At 42.1% G+C, this 12,385-nt stretch overlaps 1 protein-coding gene across 1 annotated transcript in view; it reads left to right on the plus strand.

Annotated features, from left to right (window-relative positions):
- LOC118369485 (protein FAM83H) overlaps nt 1–3,016 on the plus strand; it is a 65,778-nt gene extending 62,762 nt beyond the window's left edge. Inside the window, exons 4-8 of the mRNA XM_052498349.1 lie at nt 1,245–1,370; nt 1,509–1,610; nt 1,707–1,822; nt 2,041–2,192; nt 2,292–3,016. Coding sequence (XP_052354309.1) covers nt 1,245–1,370; nt 1,509–1,610; nt 1,707–1,822; nt 2,041–2,192; nt 2,292–2,323 — 528 coding nt within the window. The 3' untranslated portion in view covers nt 2,324–3,016. The remainder of the gene's footprint in view (nt 1–1,244; nt 1,371–1,508; nt 1,611–1,706; nt 1,823–2,040; nt 2,193–2,291) is intronic.
- The last annotated feature ends 9,369 nt before the right edge of the window (nt 3,017–12,385 follow it).

Below are 12,385 nucleotides of genomic sequence, written 5' to 3' on the forward strand. Positions count from 1 at the left end.
ATAAGACTTGCTATGTACAGAATGTCCTGATATAGCTTGTCCATGAGTAAAGAAAGTGCTTGAACCCAAAAGTAATTTTGGGTCAACCATTTAGTTAAGCAACAGAAATAACTTTGCGTGAACTTATAATTAGTGTCCTATCCAAAGCTCCTAGAGTGAAACAAATTGATTAGCTACAGCACTGAGCGAATATTTTATTTCTGTACTAATTAGAGACGTGCTGTGTATATGTAATGTAGGCTATTGTATGAGACATACTAATAAAGTGTCCTAAACCCATTATGTATCTTAGCAAACACCAAAGACATAATAATAATAACATATTTTGTTTCCATTACTCATTATATATGTTATGGTCATTAGTCATCCTTTCAAAAAAATGATTTGACGTCACTAAACCAATCACGTGCCAGATTGGACTGATTATGGAATAAGAAAACCCCAAACATTACCAACAACAGTGGACCCCTTGTTTAGGAATGTGCTTTTGTAACCCTTCGATTTCCTAATGTATTAATAAGCCGATGCTGAAACATAATCGTGTAATAAAGAGCTTTTCTCCAACCGAAACCCCTTCTTTCTTGTAACATTGTGCACTACACCAGATAGGAAAGTGGTGCCTGTTTGGTGGTACAGTTTGTGTCAATGCCAGACTCAGTGTTTGCTATTATTTCTGTTAGTGTTTGCTAGTATTTATATTATAGAGATAGATTGATACTATCTTAGTGTATCATGATTGCAAAAGTGAGAATAGTTTACCATATCACAGCTTTCAGCTGGTATGCCTTTATCATTAAGTCCCTGGCTGCTAAGGATGGAGAGAAGTTACCACCTGGGATCTTTGAGTATGGTGGACCCTGGAAGTACCTTACTTTCCTCAACCTGGTGAGATTATTTTGAATTTGAATTACAATTGGGGGTTGGATTGTAATGGATTAAAAGGTACTACAAACACAAATGACAAAAGTAATAGCAAAATGTTATTGTGAATTGAATTGATTTGGGATAGTTGGACGAAATTGGTTATACTGCATGGGTTGTGGTTTGATCAGAACAATAAAACTTAACACAGAGTTGAATGTATCCGGTATAGAGGTTCAACCATGTCAACCTAGTCAGGAAAATCTCCAAGGTCACATGAGGCTACCTGATTTTTGTTGTATGATTTTTTTGTCTGTTTATATGAATGATAAATTATAACAAAATGGGAATAACAATAATATGCTATGTATGCTATATTGAAGTTATTGCAGATGGTGTTCTTTGGGATGGCCGTGGTGAATGATCTTCAGACTGGGGAAAACACAGTCAAGGGTCTTAACAAGTGGAAAGACCTCATCTTCTCTGTCCTTGCCTTCCCTGTAGGCATGGTGAGAAGGAGTGATTGAAATATTGTCATTTGATATACCACCAACATAAAATCTCCCATATCAAAGGGAGATAGTATATCTCATCTTAATGGATTTACTGCAATTTTTTTCTTTCCTTTTGTCTCTAAAATGTCTTAGTTTGTGGTGCTGCTTTTCTGGGTGATCTTTGCCTACGACAGGCAGCTTGTCTACCCAGAATCTTTAGATGACTTCTTTCCTCCCTGGATGAATCATGCTATGGTCAGTACATACAAATTAGAGACAAATGATTGTGAATGTAGAAGTGGGCTGGAAAGTAAATATAATGATGATAATGTATGAAAATATTATTTGTAGCACACCGTTGTTATGCCTGTCTTACTTGGGGAGATCCTGCTTCAACATCATGTGTACCCAAAGACTAAAAACGGCTTAGCTGCCTTAGGAGTTGTGGGCTTGGCTTACTTGGGCTGGTATGTAAAGGTTGTTTATTCATAAGATACAAATGTATGTATTGCTGACCATGTGTTTGTAGCACTAATCCACATTAATTTGAAAATTTAGTTCAAATTCTGATTCAAAATGTAAGCTGCTGACCCACTACACATGTATTGACATTAAAGAGTCAGACATTGTACTTACTGTATGTTGTTTCACTGGACCTCCATTCTCCATTTGTCTTGTTCTGTAGGGTGATATTTATCTACTTGGCGGTAGGTCTTTGGGTGTATCCTCTCCTCGGACTCCTTAGCACCTCGGGTGTGTTGGGGTTATTCCTCTTAAACATGACAGTGGTGGCAATGATGTATCTGCTAGGACGGACCCTAAACAACTGTGTCTGGGGTGAGTGACCTCAGCAGGCTAGAACCATGACGTCAGAAGTAGAATTACCATGCTAAAGCTATAATAACCTCTCCCTTTCTCTCTTTGTTATTATTTTAGGAAAAGGCAAGACGGTGACTAAAAATAAATGAAACTCTGCTCATTTTCCTCTTTAAATCCATTGGGGCCTGATACATTGTTGTCAAACAGATTTCGCCAACATGCCTCAAGAAATACTGTATGTGTATGAATAGAAATTGCACACAGGGTCTTATGTCACATGTACTGTCCTCTGACAACATAGTTTCTAACAGACATGCTGTTGTTTTTCTTTTTTCAATAAATGTTATCAGCATCACAATTACAAAATATAACTCACAGTTGAAAAAATTGAAATCCCAGGTAGGCCTACATCAGGTTGATTGGTTATGTCCTTTTCTACCAGGAAGTTATCACACCATTCTCAAAACAATCGTTCTCTACTTACCAAAATTCTCTAACTACAACTTGACCAAATGAGAATATGAGAGTAAACAAGGGGTGATAAAATATCTCACCAATTGTTATAACTTTTTCTCTTGAGATTGGAATATCGTTGTGTTTTCATAACGTGTGGAAATCATGAAACAGTATATGAGCTATTAAAGTCTCAAAACCATGGTTGTGTGTACTTTTACCACAATAGGAAATTGGATGTTTGCTTTTATGACCAAACATGTAATTACAAGGCACAAAAAAAGCATGACATAAATATGATCTAAGTCATGTTCCTTTTGGAGGTATAATTTCATTATTCAATCATTAACAAATAAAATAAAAAGGCAGCAAATCACTGCAATGACAAATGTGGGCCAATGAGTGCATCCTCCTTCATTCTCACGTTGTCCGTTAATGTTCTTTGATATTGGTGGATAGCTTGATCTTGCGTAGAAATCAATATTTTCCAGGGTACCAAATGTAAATGTCTTTGTAACCGATTTGTACATTTCCTGGTACTCCCTAAGTGTGCTGATCCCTCAGGATGTGTCCCCACGCAGGTCCCTGTAGTCCTTGGTGTTAAAGATAGTTTGGGTCTGCCCCTACCAATCTAACTGGCATGACTTTGGCCAATAAGTGACAGTCTTGCTCATTTATAACTGCAGAAGAAATAAAAGTAATTTTATGATCCAGCATGCATGGAAAGTATTCAGACCCCTTCCCTTTTTCCACATTTTGTTACGTTACAGTCTTATTCTAAAATAGATTACAATTATTGTTTTTTTGAATGTATTGAAAATAAAAAAAACAGATACCTTATTTACATAAGTATTCAGACTCTTTGCCAGGAGAATCCATTGATCCTCCTTGAGATGTTTCTACAACTCGATTGGAGTCCACCTGTGGTAAATTCAATTGATTGGACATGATTTGGGAAGGCACACAACTGTCTATATAAGGGCCCACAGTGCATGTCAGAGAAAAAAACAATCCATGAGGTCGAAGGAATTGTCCGTAGAGCTCCGAGACAGGATTGTGTCAAGGCACATTTGCCTCCATCATTCAATGACCCTAAGCACACAGCCTAGACAACGGAGAAGTGGCTTTGGGACAAGTCTCTGAACCCGATTGAACATCTCTGGAGACACCTGAAAATAGCTGTGCAGCGATGCTCCCCATCCAACCTGACAGATCTTGAGAGGATCTTCAGAGAAGTATGGGAGAAACTCCCCAACTACAGTTGTGCCAAGCTTGTAGCGTCATACCCAAGAAGGCTTGAGGCTGTAATCGCTGCAAAACGTGCTTCAACACAGTAATGAGTAAAGGTTTCGAATAATTATGTAAAATGTGGTATTTGCAAAAAAGAAAAAGAAAAACGTTATTTCTTTGTCATTATGGTGTATTATGTTTAGAAATGAGGTGGGGACTACTTAATCAATTTTAGAATAAGGCTGTAAATTTAGAAAAAGTCCAGGCTCTGGCTATCGACTCCGATTTCAGAGCATTCTCGCCTGGCAAAAAAATATTTAATTTGTTGCCAGCAGCACAGTTACAGTCACCAACGCTCTGGATAACATGAAAACAGCAACCAGCTCTGTCTGCTAGGGCGAGTAAAACGGTCAGTGAGGTGTTCTCTCATTTGTATCTGGAAGTATCTAGCCAGCTAGCCAACGTTAGCCAGTTAGCTTGGGTGCTTGACTGCCATCGTGTGGTCAGAACGCTCGGATCAACCCTACTCTTCGGCCAGAGCGTCCAGTGTGCGCTCTGAACGCTCCGGGAGCGAAACGCTCTGAATTTATGAACGCCCACAAAGTCTCTGCGACTGACTGTCGCGACGTACGTTGTCGTGCTTACTGCCTCAGCTACCAGACCAAATCCTCCTGTGACAAGAAGATGCAGGAGATCTAAAATGCTCGGATAGAATTGCCTACTTTTATTTTGTCACACTGTGGCAGTAAGCTATTTTCTGTAAGCTAAAGTATCTCAAGTTAAGACGTTGTCAGCTATACTAGGGTCATTATTTGAACTGGCTAGCCAGCCAGCAACGAACCAAAACATTGTTTAGAAAATTGCTTTTAGTTGCCTGGCTTGCTAGGTTTGCAATTTACTTAATTTATTTTTAAACGGGTGGCTTTATTGGTGTTAAAATAGAGAAAGTATGCTATTTGGAGAACCAGGCTGCTGATATTATGCAGAGGCTGTCGTTTTGTGTTTCTACTTTTTCATAACGACAATGACAAGTTTGATGTCTACAATTGTCTACAGACATGTCGTTAGGCAGAGTGTAAACCAGCTTTAACAGTTAAATGCTAACAAGCATGTCCAAAAACGCTGCAAAACGCTCCAAATTAACTCATATTACATCAGAATCCCATTCCCAGTCTCTGCACTATATTTTTTTCAAGATTTTCCACGGTCCATAAATCCATATTTGTATCTTTTCGTTGTTGTAAACAGCATCATTAAAACAAGGATTTCTGGCACAGTGAAACAATAAATTGAGTGCAGAATGGGATTCTGATGGAATATGAGATGGTGTGGATCTTATGTAGAGTGATTTCTAATATGCTTTAGACATATTTGCATATTGCATTATAGGCAATGGCAAGTGATGACTCAACTAGTCAACTAGTGATGTGACAACTAATTATCTCTAACGAAACAAAATATCAAAAAATGGTTTGGGGGATCAACTACAAGCACAGAAGAGTACAAATAAATAATTATATTTTTGTTCAGTATATAAATGAATGATATGCACCCATTGATTCTTGAAAAATCGAATTTATAAATGCCTCATGAGCTTAGTTCAACTGCCATACCCCATCAGAACCCAAAATATAAGTTTGTTTTACTCCAATGTTTGTGAAGAAAGTGAAAGTAAACAAATACTATACAACCTCAAAACATTGAAAATCCATGATATCAAAGTCATAGTTTTAACAGTCCTTGCATCCATAGCTCTGTCTATGGGCTCTATTTTAACACACCTAATTCAATGGTAAATATAAGCGCAGGCGGTAGCGCTATAGGTTCAGGGGTGTGTCAGAAATACTTTTGCTATTTTCACCAAAACAATTATCTGCATACTTGCTGGCGTTGGCCCGAAAATGCTGGGTTTTGATGAATAAACGAGTTGTGGGTGTGTCGAGGCATGGCCCCTCACTAGCCAATAAAAACGTGCTCCATGATGAAATATGTGGTTGCTTCAAGTTGCGTTTTTACCGTCTTTTATGTATTGCAATGGAATCAACTCCAATTCCAATGTTAGTCCATTATAGTTTGTTAAATGGCTTACAGAAACTAAATAACAAAATAACAAAAAAATAACTAAATAACAAAAAAAAATAACAAAAAATAACAAGACCTATCTTTGCTAAATATGTTAACCCATTTGCAGTCCACATTGTTCTCAGTTCTCAGCATGGCTTCAATAGCATTCACACTGACATAGGAGCTAGGCCTACTGTAAATTGCATTATGGCTGTGACTCGCATGGTCCCCTTTCCTTCCGGCCTGACTCAGCCCTCCCCTTCTGCTCTGTATCTGAGTCACTCATTTCAAGCTTACAAAACAGGGCTGCAGGCAACTGCAGAAGCGAAAATGTAGGAAAACTAAACTTCTGGAGGACCTACCATCTTTTCACTCCCTCCTCTCTACCTTCCCTTCCTCTGTATCTGCTGCTATAACCACTTTCTACCAGAGGTGGGACCATGTCATTGTTTTACAAGTCACAAGTAAGTCTCAAGTCTTAGCACTCAAGTCCCAAGTCAAGACAGGCAAGTCCCTCGATCTGGGGCTCCACGCAAGATCTCACCCGTGGGGTCAAAATGATCACAAAAACGGTGAGCAAAAATCCCAGAACCACACGGGGGGACCTAGTGAATGACCTGCAGAGAGCTGGGACCAAAGTAACAAAGCCTACCATCAGTAACACACCAGGCCCATCGGAAGTTTGCTAGAGAGCATTTGGATGATCCAGAAGAAGATTGGGAGAATGTCATGTGGTCAGGTGAAACCAAAATATAACTTTTTGGTAAAATCTCAACTCGTCGTGTTTGGAGGACAAAGAATGCTGAGTTGCATCCAAAGAACACCATACCTACTGTGAAGCATGGGGGTGGAAACATCATGCTTTGGGGCTGTTTTTCTGCAAAGGGACCAGGATGACTGATTCGTGTAAAGGAAAGAATGAATAGGGCCATGTATCGTGAGATTTTGAGTGAAAACCTCCTTCCATCAGCAAGGGCATTGAAGATGAAACGTGGCTGGGTCTTTCAGAATGACTCCGAAAAAGAGGGAAACGAGGCGGTCTTCTGGTCAGACTCCGAAAAAAGGGCACATCGCGCACCACTCCCCAGCATTCTTCTTGCCAATGTCCAGTCTCTTGACAACAAGGTTGACGAAATCCGAGCAAGGGTGGCATTCCAGAGGGACATCAGAGACTGCAACGTTCTCTGCTTCACGGAAACATGGCTCACTGGAGAGACGCTATCCGATGCGGTGCAGCCAACAGGTTTCTCCACGCATCGCGCCGACAGAAACAAACATCTTTCTGGTAAGAAGAGTGGCGGGGGCGTATGCCTCATGACTAACGAGACATGGTGTGATGAAGGAAACATACAGGAACTCAAATCCTTCTGTTCACCTGATTTAGAATTCCTCACAATGATTCCAAACACACCGACCGGGCAACGAAGGAGTGGCTTCGTAAGAAGCATTTCAAGGTCCTGGAGTGGTCTAGCTAGTCTCCAGATCTCAACCCCATAGAAAATATTTGGAGGGAGTTGAAAGTCCGTGTTGCCTAGCAACAGCCCCAAAACATCACTGCTCTAGAGGAGATCTGCATGGAGGAATGGGTCAAAATACCAGCAACAGTGTGTGAAAACCTTGTGAAGACTTACAGAAAACGTTTGACCTCTGTCATTGCCAACAAAGGGTATATAACAAAGTATTGAGATAAACTTTCGTTATTGACCAAATACTTTTTTCCCCCCATAATTTGCAAATAAATTCATAAAAAATCCGACAATGTGATTTTCTGTATTTTTTCCCCTCATTTTTCCAAATAAACTTTATAGTTCCATGAGAATACATGGGTAGCCCCCCCCCAATAGCGATCGACTATCGAGGATCGCTATGGGGCGCAATCTGGGGATGTAGGCTTGTACACAATTGCCCAACCTTAACACACACACACTGTGTGTGTGGTTGCATTAGGCTAACATATGTCAATGGCTTTAGGAACAGCAGTAACATCAGGCAGGGTTTGGGCTACGAACTGCCTAGCCAGTTGTAGCTCAATCTTGGGTGCAATGATCACGTTCCCGCACTGACTGACTGTGTGGATGCTCATTGATTTAATGTTACGTTAGCCAACATGCTACACTAGCAAAGTTATGAATGATATAGCTGTCGGCTATATTAGCCACGACGTACCGTTCTTTGTGCAGCTTAAAATGTCGAACAAAGTTGGAAGTTGTTGCGCCTCCGTCTGTCACTTTCTTCCCGCATGTTTTGCAAGTTGCAATCCATTTTTTGTTGATACAGTGTAGTCTTTATAACTGAAAATAATAATTTTGGGTATCATCTTTCCAAGGGCTCCATCTGAATTCACTCTTCCGACGTTCCTCTGCACTGCCACGTGCAACTTTTTCTCAGCTGGCACAATTTGATTGGCTGCTGTCGATTCAAACTGTAATCCGTTAAATGAAGAATTGATGCGCTGCACACTTTTTTTAATAGCATCATTTTTTATATTTGGGCTTGGGGAGGGTATCAGGTCAGTTCGAGTCAAAAGGCTCAAGTCCAAGTTAAGTCACGAGTCATTGGTGTTAAAGTCAAAGTTGAGTTGACTTTGAGCCTTTTGTGACTCGAGTTGACTTTGAGTTATTTGTGACTCGAGTCTGACTCGAGACCAAGTTATGTGACCCACACCTCTGCTTTCTACCACTTAAAATTTCAGTCAGCCTATTGAGTCCACTGGTCTAACTCACACAGAACTACCCTACGCCTTGACCTCCTGCAACTAGTGAGGTCTTCCCGCCTGCCAGCTCAACCCCATCACATCCTCCCTTCTCCAGAACATCTCTGGAAAACTTATCCCATTCCTCACTTCCCTCATCAACTCATCCCTGACCACTGGCTTCATCTCCTCAGACTTCAAAGTGGCCCGAGTCGCTCCTCTCCTCAAGAAACCAACACTCGACTCATCTGACGTCAGACTATAGACCTGTATCCCTTCTTTCTTTTCTTTCCAAAACACTTCAGTGTGCTGTCTATGGTCAACTTTCTCGTTATCTCTCTCAGAACAATCTTCTTGACCCTAACCATCAGGCTTCAAGATGGGTCACTCATCTGAGACTGCTCTTCTCTGTGCCATGGAGGCTCTCCGCACTACCAAAGACTTTCTCTCTTTTGTTCTGACCCTCCTAGATCTCTCTGCTGCCTTCGAGACCGTGAATCATCAGATCCTCCTCCCTCTCAGGGCTGGGTGTTTTATGCTCTGCACACTCTTACATTGCATCCTACATTGCATCCTACCTGGCAGAGAGCTCCTAGTTCTAGGCCCTCTTCTCTCTATACACCAAGTTACTTGGCTCCGTCATATCCTCACATCTCCTATCATTGCTATGCGGATGGCACTCAACTACTTTTCTCCTTCCCCCCTTCTGACACCCAAGTGGCGACACACATCTCTGCATGCCTGGCAGACATCTCAAATTAGATGTCGGCCCACCACCTCAAGCTCAACCTCAACAAGACAGAGCTGCAGTTCCGTCCGGGGGAAGGCCTTCCCGCTCAAAACCAAATCAAATCAAATGTATTTATATAGCCCTTCGTACATCAGCCTATATCTCAAAGTGCTGTACAGAAACCCAGCCTAAAACCCCAAACAGCAAGCAATGCAGGTGTAGAAGCACGGTGGCTAGGAAAAACTCCCTAGAAAGGTCAAAACCTAGGAAGAAACCTAGAGAGGAACCAGGCTATGTGGGGTGGCCAGTCCTCTTCTGGCTGTGCCGGGTGAAGATTGTAACAGAACATGGCCAAGATGTTCAAATGTTCATAAATGACCAGCATGGTCAAATAATAATAATCACAGGCAGAACAGTTGGAACTGGAGCAGCAGCACGGCCAGGTGGACTGGGGACAGCAAGAAGTCATCATGTCAGGTAGTCCTGAGGCATGGTCCTAGGGCTCAGGTCCTCAGAGAGAGAGAGAAAGAAAGAGAGAATTAGAGAGAGCATACTTAAATTCACACAGGACACCTGATAGGACAGGAGAAATACTCCAGATATAACAAACTGACCCTAGCCCCCGACACATAAACTACTGCAGCATAAATACTGGAGGCTGAGACAGGAGGGGTCAGGAGACACTGTGACCTCTCTATCAAAGACCTCTCTATCACGGTTGACAACTCCACAGTGCCGCCCTCCCAGAGTGCAAAGAATCTTTGTGTGATCCTTAACAAGACCCTGTCGTTCTCTGCAAACATCAAAGCAGTGACTCACTCCTGCAGGTTCATGCTCTACAACATCCGTAGAGCACGGCCCTACCTCACACAGGAAGCGGCGCAGGTCCTATTCCAGACACTTGTCCTTTCCCATCTGGACTACTGCAACTCACTGTTGGCTGGGCTCCCCGCTTGTGCCATCAAACCTCTGCAACTTATCCAGAACGCTACAGCCCGCTATGCTTACACCCCAACCCGAGCACTCCGTTCTGCCACCTCAGGTCTCTTGGCCCTCCCACCCCTACAGGAGGGCAGCTCCCACTCAGTCCAGTCCAAGTTCTTCTCTGTCCTGGCACCCCAATGGTGGAACCAGCTTCCCCTTGAAGCTATAACAGCAAAGTCCCTGCCCGTCTTCTGAAAACATCTGAAACCCTTCCTCTTCAAACAGTATCTTATATAATCCTCCTCCTCACCTCGAGGAAAACCTTAACCAGCACTTGCACTTGACCCCCCTCTACTGATAGCTACTTTATTTAGGAAAAATGTACTTTCTATGCCTGTGATATGTGGTTGTCATCTTAAGATGAATGCACTAACTGTAAATCGAGCGACTGCTAAATTACTGAAATGTAAATGTAAATCTTCTCCACAGTCTAAGGTTGTTTGCAACGGGTGAATGGGCAAGACAAATGATTTAAGGGCCTTTGAATGGGGTTATGGTAGTCAGTGCCAGGCACACTGGTTTGAGTGTGTCAAGAATTGCAACACTGCTCAACAGTTTCCCATGTGTATCAAGAATGGTCCGCCCCCAAAAGGACATTCAGACAACTTGACACAACTGTGGGAAGCATTGGAGACAGCTTTCGACAACTTGTGGAGTCCATGCCCAACTATTTCCGGCTGTTCGGAAGCCAAAAGGGGGTGCAACTCAATATTAGGAACATGTTCCTAATGTTTTGTAAACTCAGGAAAGAAAATATGTGCCTAGTTTGGAGGGGAACATGATTACAGCGACTGTGGGAACAAGTGATGTAATTGTGTGTGTGCGTGTGTGTGTGTGGGGGGGTAAATTTGGTAGATGCCAGGTGCAGAGAGAGGCAAGAGAAGCCCAGAGATATAGAATCAATCATGATGTCTCATTTGCAGAGGCTGTAGGACAGATTGCTGTCACTACTCAGTGGACTGATGGAGCTACTATGACTGCTCCCATAGTAAGAGGTCCTTACTGTCAGAACTGGTGCTTCTGCTAGTCCTGACATGGTTTCCAGGTCTGTTCAGAAATCATGCTGTGTCAAAGGATGCTTTGATAGTAAATCAAATGGACGTCGTAGCTGCCATTGGAAAGGTTATTAACACGACTCGGATTGTGGAAAGCAGAAATGACAGGTTGACTATTATTGTGGATACGGCAACAGAGTTATTAGAGGTAACAGATGTTACTGTCAACATAATTTTTTAAAATGCTGAATAATCCTAAAGAAGAAGAACAGACCTTAGACCAGCTAATGGATGAATGTCAAGGTGGACAAGGAGGTTAATCTGGGAGATCCATTTGTACTATCAAGGACTGTGAAGAGAGCAGTGGCAAAGGTTGATTCAATCATGGTGACTAGAAGCGGCCTTGTTCTGATTAATTGTGTAGAGGAAAAACAGAAGACGCATGCAATGGATCTGGCATAATTCACAGCATCGGAAGTAACCTGTATTGATCTTCGAAGAAGGGCAGCTGCCAAAGGAGTTACAGTATGTCTGGAGTGTCGTTAGATGACGACTACCTTATTCAGAAAATCCCAGGAGTGATCAGTGCATGTCACCTGACCAGTATGGTAAATGGAAAGAAGGAGAAAAGCCTATCGATACTATTGCTGGTTGAGGAGACAACCTGCACACGTGAAGCTTGGATACGTGAGGTATGCGGTGAGAGCATTTGTGTCCAAACAATTACAGTCTGGGAATTGCAAAAGGTATGGCCACGTGTCAAATGTTTGCAGATGGAAGAAGTATGTTATTGAACATAATGTGAATGGAACATGTTGCAACTGTGGTGGGGATCATACTCCGGACTTCCTTGAGTGCCCTGTTCGGGTGAAAGAGGTTGAGGTGTCAAAGATCAGGGCTGCACAGCAGATTCCCTATGTGGAGGTGGTAAAGCAGTCAAAGGGTCAAGAGGCCACAGTGCTGAAGAAGATATGAGGATGGATGCACCATGATCCGGATACGCACATTGTTAAGAAGGTGGATTTTGTAGCATTTATAGCCACAGTTATTAATTGTACTGCAC

This window comes from Oncorhynchus keta, chromosome 36, assembly GCF_023373465.1.
Source record: "Oncorhynchus keta strain PuntledgeMale-10-30-2019 chromosome 36, Oket_V2, whole genome shotgun sequence".
Classification (NCBI taxonomy): Eukaryota; Metazoa; Chordata; class Actinopteri; order Salmoniformes; family Salmonidae; genus Oncorhynchus; species Oncorhynchus keta.